The sequence below is a fragment of the Ursus arctos genome, unplaced genomic scaffold (assembly GCF_023065955.2).
Source record: "Ursus arctos isolate Adak ecotype North America unplaced genomic scaffold, UrsArc2.0 scaffold_22, whole genome shotgun sequence".
Taxonomy (NCBI): domain Eukaryota; kingdom Metazoa; phylum Chordata; class Mammalia; order Carnivora; family Ursidae; genus Ursus; species Ursus arctos.
In genome coordinates, this window is record NW_026622897.1 from 58404019 (window position 1) to 58416087 (window position 12069).

Sequence of the window (12069 nt, forward strand, 5' to 3'; positions counted from 1 at the left end):
AAGGGATATTTGCCTGAGTTGGAATGCAAGGGAAAGAATGTTTCTCTCTGTCTGTTTAGCAAGAGAATTTCCAAGAATAGGTATATAGATTTTTCCAGGTAAACGTGATGAAAGTAGTTCAGTCCCATTAAATTTTCTGCAGAATACCAAAGTAATTTTTTCACGCCTTGTCACCCTCCATATGAGGTTTTCACCTCCAGGTTTTCTGTGTAACTTTACTTCCAGGACTCAGTAATATTAGGTTCCAAGAAAGAAAAGTACTAATGAGAAGCTGGGGCAATTATCCAGAAAATTGAATCAAGTGAAACTAATGATCTGGGGTTAGATGACCCAAATTGTTCTATTTTTTTTTAATTGTAAATGGAATTTCTAGATGGATAACTATAATTTAACCCTGGAAAAAATATATAGTCTCATTATTCACAAAAATCCTGTTTTCTTCGCAACTTCTAAAGATGAAACTAGAAAGTCTTCTGTGTATGAAGTGTAAGCCTCTGGGGTCCTATGAGAACCTTGGTGACGCTGTACCTGACTGGGTCTGTTCTAGCATGAGACATTCAGGTAATTGCTTCCTTCCCAATTGGTGGGCTGCCTTTCGTCTTCAAGGTGGCTTTCAAAAAATGCACAGTTTGGAAGGAGCTATGAGTAACATTATGACACTTTTGAAATATATATAATGACAGATATTAATGACCACTACAAAATACAATAAATGTATTTCTACAAGTACAGCCTATGGAGAGCAATAGTTACTTTTCTTCTTTTGAGCTGAGAATTGAACTAAGAATTGCTTGAATATTTTCTGTACAATATTCAAGTTCTTTCTAAATTAACATGAAGAAACTACAAATAATGCTAGTTTTACACCATTGACACAGATAGCATAAAGGAGATTGCAAGCTGAATTTTCCCGCCCAACTTCTAAAAATTACTTTTCTCTGATGTTCATAATTTATGCTCATTAACTTCTGTTTTTTTAAAATGTAACCTCTAGTGTTTTTCAATTTATAAAGGCATAAAACAAATAAACATTAATCACAAAACAGCCTCTTTTCATATTTTATTTCTATCTTGATAGCAAAATTTCTTTAAAGGTTACCAGTATTCATTATCCCTACTTGTACATCTTGAAATAATTCTTACCCATTTCTTGTTTTCTTCAGAATATCTTTCATCTCATTGTTTCACTGAAATTGCTTTTGTCAATTTCACAAATGACTTTCATATTACTAAAGCCAATGGTCTTTCTCTATGCCCATCTTGTCCTACCTCTCAACAATATTGAATATAACTGATTAGTTCCTTTGTCTAGAATCCCTCTCCTTTCTTGAATTCTGGAACACATTACACATTCTAAGTCATTCTTTGTTCTCACTGAACATTCTTTATAGTTCCATTTGCTTTCCCGTTTCCTCTGGATTTCTTTATACTAGCATATCCCTGGGCTCAACTCTCTTTTCTTTTTGTACTCATTCCCTAGGCATTCCAGTACAAATAGCCATAAATGCCATCATATGCTAATAACTGCCAGATTGATTAATTCAGTAATGGATTCGTGGAAACTCAGGTGCAAGTTCAAGTGAAGAAAACTTCATGATATATTTTTCTTTTTTCTATTTTAATTTTTATTTATTTATTTATTTTGATGTAAAGTTTGATGATTCATTAGTTGCATATAACACCCAGTGCACCATGCAATTCATGCCCTCCTTACTACCCATCGCCAGCCTATCTCATTCCCCCACCCCCTCCCCTCTGAAGCCCTCAGTTTGTTTCTCAGAGTTCATAGTCTCTCATGCTTCATTCCCCCTTCTGATTACCCCCCCTTTCTTTATCCCTTTCTTCCCCTACCGATCATCCTAGTTCTTATGTTCCATAGATGAGAGAAACCATATGATAATTGTCTTTCTCTGCTTGACTTATTTCACTTAGCATTATCTCCTCTATATTTTTCTTAATGGCACTGTCATTTCGAGATCCTTTTCTTGTTTTGCCTTTTGTTTTTATTTTCATCTTATTTCACTTCTTATCTTCAGGCCATTGACATTCTCCATGTGTTTGACATATATTCTTAAACATGTGACTATGAAGTCATTTACGAATGTTTATTTTAGAATCTTACATCCATTTAATTGTACTAAAATAGTATGTTCCTTACTTTTAACTCAATTATTTTTAAAAATATATTTTAAAAAATTATGTATACTTCACATCTTACTTCTATTTTATAGATTTTGCTAGCATGCAACCAACACTATTTTCTTAATCATTCCTTGATTATGAATATCTAAGGTTTTCAGTGTCTGTCACCACAGATAATACTATGCTAAATATCTTTACTCACATGCATGTATACACACATTCAGGCCCTTATGGAACTGGGGATGTTTTATTCAGAATATATACTGTGGAATGGGTTTGCAGAGCCATAATCTCTGCACACCACCTTTAATGAAGCAGCCTTAGACTGCTGGTCAACTTTTCAATAGAAACAATGGAAGCCAAAAGACATTACATGATATTTTTGAAGGGCCTAAAAAACACTTGCAACTTAGAATTCTGATCAATGAGAAATCCTTCAATAAAGAAGATAAAATAAATACCTATTCAATAAACAAATGCTGAGAAGAAATACTAAAGGGAGTATGCTATTCAGAATATAGAATAGTAATTACCTATGGAAGCTCAGAATGAAATATAGGAATGCTAACAAAACTAACATTGAAGAAAAATGCAATGACAATAATAACACCTATTTTATTGGTCCAAAAATGGCAAGAGGAACAAAAGAAAGAACAGATGGGACATGGTAAAAAAGACAATAGGAACATGTAAACTTGACAAAAATTATGTCAGTAATTACGTTAATATAAGTTGACTAAGCAATTCAGTGAAAGAAAATGAAATGAAAAATAAAATATCCTAAGGAATTGTATTATTTTTAGAAGACATACATATTATATATATGTAATATATATATTATATATGTATATGTATACATTTATAATGTTTATGTTATATAATATATATGTTTATATATAACATAAACATTATAATATAAGGATATTATATAACATAAGAAAAAGCTTGTGTGGCTATAACTGGCAAAGCAGATTTTAACACAATAAATATTAGGAGTGATAAAATGTAAAATTTCATAATGATTGCATAATGATAAAATGCAAAATTTCATAATGATTGCAGTAGCAATCGAACAGGAAAATATTCCTAACTTTGTGTGTGGTTAATACCATTACAGATACATACACACATAAACAAACTCACAAAAGAGGTGGATAGGACTAGACGGGGAGCTTGATAAATCACAGTGAAATCATAGTTGGATATTTTAACATAACCTCTCAGCAACTGAAGAGCAGAGAGTTAGAAAAATCTAAATAGTATAGAATATCTGAACATAAGCAACCAGCTGGCCTGCACAGTAAACAACATCCTCCAGCTTTAAGTATAGTTTTATTTTTTGAAATAATATGAAACATTCACCAAAGTGAACAAAAAGAAGATGTCAAGAACAAATTTATCCCTTACAAAAATCATATTTATATGATGGTCCCAAATTGAGCTGGTCTCAAATGTCACCTCTTTGCTACCCATCAATTGTCTCCAATGCCTTAACCCTAAAAGCTACCGTGTTCATGGTACTTAGAAATGGCTTGTCATTCCCGTGCCTGTGCTTGCAGCCCATTGTAATTATTGCTCCAGGAATGAGATTGAGCATTGCCTGTGCTCTAACCTTGGGGTCACCAGCCTGGCTTGTGATGACAGGAGGCCAGAGAGCATCTACCAATTGATTCTGGCATGGACTGGCATGGGGAGTGACCTAGGTCTTATAATCCTGTCATATACTTGGATTCTGGGCTCTGTACTTAACTGAGCTCAGCTGAAGCTGCATCCAAAGCTCTGAGCACTTGTAGCTCCCATCTCATCCTTATTCTCTTCTTCTACACAGCTGTTGTAGTGATTTCAGTAACTCACCTGGATATAGATGAGATAGACACATATTAAAAACACTACAAGCAATCTAAGAAAGAATGTAAGGTTACAGTAGTCATACATCTATTAAGAAAATGAATTAGTTACCTAAAATCTCCAAAAGCAACACTGCACTGTTGATGGAAATGCAAATTGGTAGAGTCACTGACAAACAGTATGGACGTTCCTTACGGAATTAAAAATAGGAATACTATATGATCCAATAATTCTGCTACTAGGTATTCATGCAAAGAAAATGAAAACACAAATTCTAAAAGATATACGCACACCTATGGTAATCACAGCGTTATTTACAATAGCCAAGATAAGGAAGAAACCTAAGTATCCATCAATAGACAAATGAATAAAGAAGTAAAGAAGATGTGAGATATATATCTATATTTCTATATCTATCTATATCTGTATATATAAAATAGAATATTACTCAGTCATAAAGAATGAGATTTGCCATTTGTGACAACATGGTTGGATCTAGGGGGTATTAAGAAATAAATAAATCAGACAAATAAAAACACATCAGAGAAAAAAAACAAATACCATATGATTTCATTTATATGTGGAATCTAAAAACTGAAACAAATTAATAAACCAATAAAAAACAGAATCAGACCTATAAATACAAAGAACAAACTGAGGGTTGCCAGAGGGCAAGGGTATGGGGAATGGGTGAAATAGGTGAAGGGGAGTGGGAGATACAGGCCTCCAGGTATGGAATGAGTAAGTGCTGGGGATAGAAGGTACAGTGTAAGGAATAGAGTCAAGGGTATAGTACTAGCATTGTACAGTGACACAGTAGCTACACTTGCGGTGAGCATAGCATCATGTATACACTTGTTGAATCACTATGTTGTACACCTGAAACAAATGTAACATTTTCTGTCAACTCTACTCAAAAAAAAAGAGGGAGAAAAGAATATATTTTTTTGATGTAGTGTTCCATGATTCATTGTTTGCGTATAACACCCAGTGCTCCATGCAATACGTGCCCTCCTTAATACCCATCACCGGCCTATCCCATTCCCCCACCCCCTCCCCTCTGAAGCCCTCAATTTGTTTCCCAGAGTCTATAGTCTCTCGTGTTCATTCCGCCTTCTGTTTACCCCCTTCATTCTTCCCTTCCTTCTACCGATCTCCCTGCTATTTCTTATGTTCCCTAAATGAGTGAAACCATGTGATAATTGTCTTTCTCTGCTTGACTTATTTCACTTAGCATAATCTCCTCCAGTCCCGTCCATGTTGCTGCAAATGTTGGATAATTGTTCTTTCTGATGGCTGAGTAATATTCCATTCTATATATGGACCACATCTTCTTAATCCAGTCATCTGTTGAAGGGCATCTCAGCTCCTTCCACAATTTAGCTATTGTGGACGATGCTGCTATGAACATTGGGGTGCACATGGCCCTTCTCTTCACTACGTCTTTATCTTTGGGGTAAATACCCAGTAGTGCAATGGCTGGGTCATAGGGTAGCTCTATTTTTAACTTTTTGAGGGACCTCCACACTGTTTTCCAAAGTGGCTGTACCAACTTGCATTCCCACCAACAGTTCCAGAAATGGACCCTCGGCTCTGCGGTCAACTAATCTTTGACAAAGCAGGGGGAAAAATCCAGTGGAATAAAGACAGTCTCTTCAATAAATGGTGCTGGGAAAATTGGACAGGTATATGCAAAAGAATGAAACAACCACTCTCTCACACCATACACAAAGATAAACTCCAAATGGATGAAAGACCTAGATGTGAATGGGAATCCATCAAAATCATAGAGGAGAACATAGGCAGCAACCTCTATGACATCGGCCAAAGCAACCTTTTTCATGACACATCTTCAAAGGCAAGAGAAACAAAAGAAAAAATGAACTTGTGGGACTTCATTGAGATAAAAAGCTTCTGCACAGCCAAGGAAAAGGTCATCAAAACAAAGAGGCAACCGACAGAATGGGAGAAGATATTTGCAAATGACACTACAGATAAAAGGCTGGTATCCGGGGCGCCTGGGTAGCGCAGTCGTTAAGCGTCTGCCTTCAGCTCAGGGCGTGATCCCAGTGTTCTGGGATTGAGCCCCGCATCAGGCTCCTCCGCTGGGAGCCTGCTTCTTCCTCTCCCACTCCCCCTGCTTGTGTTCCCTCTCTCGCTGGCTGTCTCTCTGTCAAATAAATAAATAAAATCTTTAAAAAAAAAAAAAGGCTGGTATCCAAGATCCATAAAGAACTTCTCAAACTCAATATATGAGAAACAAATAATCAAATCAAAAAATGGGCAGAAGATATGAACGGACACTTTTCCAATGAAGACATACAAATGGCTCACAGACAAATGAAAAAATGTTCAAAATCATTAGCCATCAGGGAAATTCAAATCAAAACCACATTGAGATACCACCTTATGTCAGTTAGAATGGCAAAAATTGACAAGGCAAGAAACAACAAATGTTGGAGAGGATGTGGAGTAACGGGAGCCCTCTCATACTGTTGGTGGGAGAAAAGAATTTTTAAGAGAAAAACTTTTAAAAATAGTAATTATTCTTCAGTCATGAAAATGATCAATTTTACCTCCACCATAGCTTCTAAATCTATTCACTTTTCGTCATCTTCACTGTCCTGATCTTATTTCAACACCCATTCATCACTCCTTTGGATTACTGCTATTTACCTGATTCACTTATAATTATTCTTGCCATATCTAATCTGGTCTTTTCATTGCTGCTATGTCCTAATTCTCCTTAAAAACTTCAGTGGTCCATTATTCTTTTACCATAAATTTGCTTATGAGTCTCTGGCCTCTGTTAGCTCAACTGCTCTATACCATCTCGTATCTCATTTTCCACCACTCCTTAGGGCTCCAGCCACATTTAGCCTCTACTATTACCTTGAATTTACCATGATCCTGTCATTTCAGCATTAAAGTTCTTGGAATCCTTTCCCTTCCCCCACCGCCATCATCAAACAAACACCATAGTCAACTCTTACTACTAGTGTGTCCTCAATACAAACTGGTGTTTCTTCTGGAAAACCTCTGACATCAAGACTAACTTAATTGTCTCCATTATATGCTATCATATCTCTGGGTGCTTTTGCATTAAAGCACTTCTCCCAGTCTACAGGGATCTATATGTTAGATTCTTTATTTAGTTATTTAACCCCTGTCCCAACTAGTTCACAGTTTCCATGTGAACAGGGACCATGACAGTTTATTGATCATTCTATGCCTGCCATATTTTGTAAACACAGTAGGAACTCAATATATGTGTATATTAATATATATATATATATATATATATATATATATATATATATATATATAATGAATAAATACTTTCTCCTCTAAGAGTTTTTTTTTTTCTTTTTTAAGCATGACATCATAACCACAGAATTTAGAATCCCCTGAAATGTAGTCAAGAACAATTCAAACACTAATAAAGTTGCCCACTTCTTATAGGGCCATTTTGGTTTCATAAATGAATGTATTTTTCTCTTTATGTAAGCTGCAAGGTTACACTGACAGGAAACATATCTCTGAATTAATCTCTCCAACCATTTGGGATTTAATATCCTAGGATTCCTCCCTTCTCTATGGGCTGTTCTCTCTTTACGTCTCCAAGGGAAGTCTATTATCCTTATATCACTGAGCTGTTTACTACTCCCCATAAATTCCAGAAGCTCATAATTTCTGTGCCATGTGTCAGCTGAGAACACATCCTCACCTCACGTGAATACTCTTTTCTCAGAGTTGTATCTTTTTTCCAGGTAGGAAAACTCTGCCATTGCCAGGACCTCAGACTGTGAGTCTGTGCTTGTAACCAGAGTGAAGTACTAAAACCTTGGTATCGTCACAATGGCTAAATCCCAGAGCGTCCTTAACCTTTTCTTATGTAGTTTTGGCAACATCCTGCATAAGGGATGGACTTTCCCCCTGCCCTGGCAGGAAATAGAGGCTGGAGAAACTTTTCAAGAGGGTTAGGGCTAGAATTAGAGAATAGAGGGTGGTTTGTGCTCTAGAAGTGACTTCATCTATAAAACAGCTGCCAGATTATCTTCAGGATGAATATTTTAACTGTTTTCCATAGCAGGATCGTATGCCATGTCCTGGTAATCTCTAACTACTAAAAAGTGTTTTAAACACTATTTCCTTTTTGTGAACTCAAATTTGCTCTTTCTCTTAACTGGTTTGCACTAGTATCAGTCAGGGGAAACATCAGAGATGCAAGGCTGTGTCCAAGGTAGGAGGATGTGTAATAATATATGAGTATTTGGCAAAAGTACCAGGCCTCATACCGTCAGGTGGGTCTCACACTTCCAAGCTCTCAAGATGGAGCCAAGAAGCTGAAATCCTCAGAATTCTGACCTGAAAGTCCAAAGTCAAAGTAGCTTCATCTCCAAAACTGTTTGTGTCTGTTTTGTCACAAATTGCTGTGAATACAGTTAGATGACTTTGGTTTCATCAAATTACATTACCATTAAAGAAGGATGATTTGCCCCATGATAAGGCATTACATGTTTATCCAAACATAGAGGCAGCAAGAAATTTCTGGGAAAAAAATTCATCTAATTGTGAACATGAATCATCTGTTGGTGATAACACAAGAGAATTTTAATTTCCTTCAGATATGTTTTTCTATATTTAAAAGTAACTATATCAAGAATAAATCCAGAGTATTATATGCAAGTGATAAAAGATGGAATAAATCCATAACTGCCTTATGTGCTGTAAAGGAATTTAAAATTTATTTGATAGAAAGTGTGAGGGCTTGGGTTATTTTAAGCAAGAGAATACCAGGTTTAGGACACTCAGATTGCTGACAAAAGGAAAGAAGGACAGGGAAAGGCAAATAAAGGCGACCAGGTAAGGCTAGAGAAGCAGTGCTCAAGGGAAGGGCTGCCTGAGTGACGTAAAGGGGAGGAAGCAGCAGGACAAGGGAGAAGTTGTTTGCCAACAGGAAAGGCTCATTTGTTAGTTTCAGGCTTGGTTGGTTGGCTCCTGAACAGAATAAAAAGTACATGAACAACAACAGAGTCTGACAAAAGATGAGTCTAGTTTTGAACATGACTCTGAATAGATAGTGGCAGTGTCTTCAATATTATGGACAAATCATACTGTTTATTAAGTTAAATCCAATCATCTTACTATCTGTGCCTAAATCCTATTATTTATATGCCTTTATTGATTCCCTAAGACTAAACTAGAAAAAAATTTCTATGATTTACTCTACTATGTGACGCCTCAAATCAACAAATTCGATCATGATCACTTCACTTTTCAAGCTATTCTTTGAGACCTTCTCAAAAGCCCAAAGTAGGACATTAAAAAAAGTTATTTGTCTTCCAATATGCACCATATGTATGTTTGCCTATTGTTAACACCTAAGATATAACATTTTCGGAGGCTGTGTAAAATATTAGTGGACATCTATAGCAACTGGGGATAGTGAAGCTAAAAAATTTAATCTTCCATAATTCTGCATTTAAAAATATCTCCTTGTTGTTAGTTAATAAAAATCTCAGCAAGATTGAGACAAATATGAAGAAACAAACACATGCACTTGATTCCACAATATTTCTGAAAAGATGAGGAAATTTAAAAAAAACACAGAAATCATATTTCTATGATGGTCACAAATTGAGCTGGCTGAGGACAATGCAGATAGAGATTTGATATGCATGCTGAGTCCTCCCTGAATAGTCAACAGGGAATCTTGCTTTTTGGAAATTTAACTTCTACTGTCGAAGTCCCAGAACATCTCATCATTTATTGTAAACGACTGTAAGGAACGGACTACAGATACATTTTGTTTCAGCACCAAGCTATACTCTATGGAGACAGTTTAAAAACAGTGTTTGATGATAATTCTGCTGAAAGAAAGCAACTTTGAAAACCATTTTCTTTTTCTCTTAGGAAAATATGTCTGCATCTCCGAAAGGCTCTAATAGCTCCAAATTCCAGGTCTCTGAGTTCATCCTGATGGGATTCCCAGGCATCCACAGCTGGCAACACTGGCTCTCCTTACCGTTGGCATTTCTCTACCTCTCAGCAATTGGTGCTAACGTCCTCATCCTCGTCACCATCTGCCAGGACCCGGCCCTTCAGCAGCCTATGTACTATTTCCTGGGCATTCTCTCTGTGGTGGACATGGGCCTGGCCACCACCATCGTGCCCAAGATCCTGGCCATCTTCTGGTTTGATGCCAAGGTCATCAGCCTCCCTGAGTGCTTTGCTCAGATTTATGCCATTCACTGCTTCCTTGGCATGGAGTCTGGTACCTTCCTCTGCATGGCTTTTGATAGATATGTAGCAATTTGTCACCCTCTTCGCTACCCATCAATTGTCACCAATGCCTTAATCCTAAAAGCTACCGTGTTCCTGGTACTTAGAAATGGCTTGTTTGTCATTCCCGTGCCTGTGCTTGCAGCCCAGCGTAACTATTGTTCCAGGAATGAGATTGAGCATTGCCTGTGCTCTAACCTTGGGGTCACCAGCCTGGCTTGTGATGACAGGAGGCCAAACAGCATCTGCCAGTTGGTTCTGGCATGGATTGGAATGGGGAGTGACCTAGGTCTTATAATCCTGTCATATACTTGGATTCTGCGCTCGGTACTTCGACTGAACTCGGCTGAAGCCGCATCCAAAGCTCTGAGCACTTGTAGCTCCCATCTCATCCTTATTCTCTTCTTCTACACAGCTGTTGTAGTGGTTTCAGTAACTCACCTGGCAGAACCTAAAGCTCCCTTGATTCCAGTTCTACTCAACGTGCTGCACAACATCATCCCCCCTTCCCTCAACCCTCTGGTTTATGCACTTAGGACTAAAGAACTTAGGGCAGGCTTCCAGAAGGTGTTTTGCTTGAGCTTAGAAAAGCACACAAGGCACCAGTGACCTTCTCCATGATGCACAGGAACTTCAGCTTCTTTTAGAACGGACACTAGAACTTCAAAGATGACGGGGAAGTGAATGACTTTGAGATATCCTTTTCACTTTGTGAAAGCACCTGAAAAGAACAGCAACAATAAAAAAAAAATTCTGAGTAGCTCCAAAATATTCATAAGACCTGAATATATGTGAGAAAAGGAAGGACTTTCTATTAAACCAATGAAATGGAATAAAAAACAGAATTTATGATTTGTATCTCTCCTCTAAAATAAAAAGAATATAGTAATATGCAGACACATCCAAGGAAACAAATGATTGGGACATGAGTTACAGATCACGATTGTTTATTGATAGCTGTAACTTGGGACCAGAGTCTATCTGCCTAAACAAGTGTATTTCCAAAAATATGCATGCAGAGGCAGGAATAGAAAATACTTCAGATGAGCAAAGCCAAATCAGTCTATGATGGGGCTCTGGATAGAACGGGGCAAGATGACCAAACTTGGATAAACAGAACCCAAAAGAATCCGACAGATAGGTAGGTAGAAATGAGGGGAGAGAAGAGGAAGAGAGGGAAAAGACAGAATGAGACAGAGAGACAGAGAGAGAGAGAAATAGATGCACAGAAGTATTTATCTTTTCCTCCATTTGCCTCTCTAGGTCTGCTCTATGCCCTTTCTGCATCTGTACCCTCGATGTTTGGGGTTCATGTAATGTGTAACCCTGGCTCCTTTGTTTTCTAGCATCTGGTGAAGTTGTGGAACTGGGAGTCACTGGCAGGAGACTCAAGCGCAAGAAAAGGAGTTTGGGTTTTTTATTCTTTTCCCAGTCCCTGAAACACTTGCCAGGCTTCCCACCGGCAACAGCTACAGCTTGTACGGTTTATCCAAGAACATTTTTATTTTTATTTTTTTATTTTTTATTTTTTTAAAGATTTTATTTATTTATTTGACAGAGATAGAGACAGCCAGCGAGAGAGGGAACATAAGCAGGGGGAGTGGGAGAGGAAGAAGAGGCTCATAGCAGAGGAGCCTGATGTGGGGCTCGATCCCACAACGCCGGGATCACTCCCTGAGCCGAAGGCAGATGCTTAATCGCTGTGCCACCCAGGCGCCCCCCAAGAACATTTTTAAAATATTGTCTCCCGTTCAGGACAAGGAAGTGATCAAGTCATTATATTGGTCTCCAGCT

The 12069-nt window shown here is 37.6% G+C and overlaps 1 protein-coding gene across 1 annotated transcript; it reads left to right on the forward strand.

Moving 5' to 3' along the window:
* The first annotated feature begins 9912 nt into the window (after positions 1-9912).
* Positions 9913-10884, forward strand: LOC113248254 (olfactory receptor 56B1-like). The gene has a single exon (XM_026489623.3). It carries the CDS (start codon positions 9913-9915, stop codon positions 10882-10884), a length of 972 nt encoding a protein of 323 aa, XP_026345408.2.
* The last annotated feature ends 1185 nt before the right edge of the window (positions 10885-12069 follow it).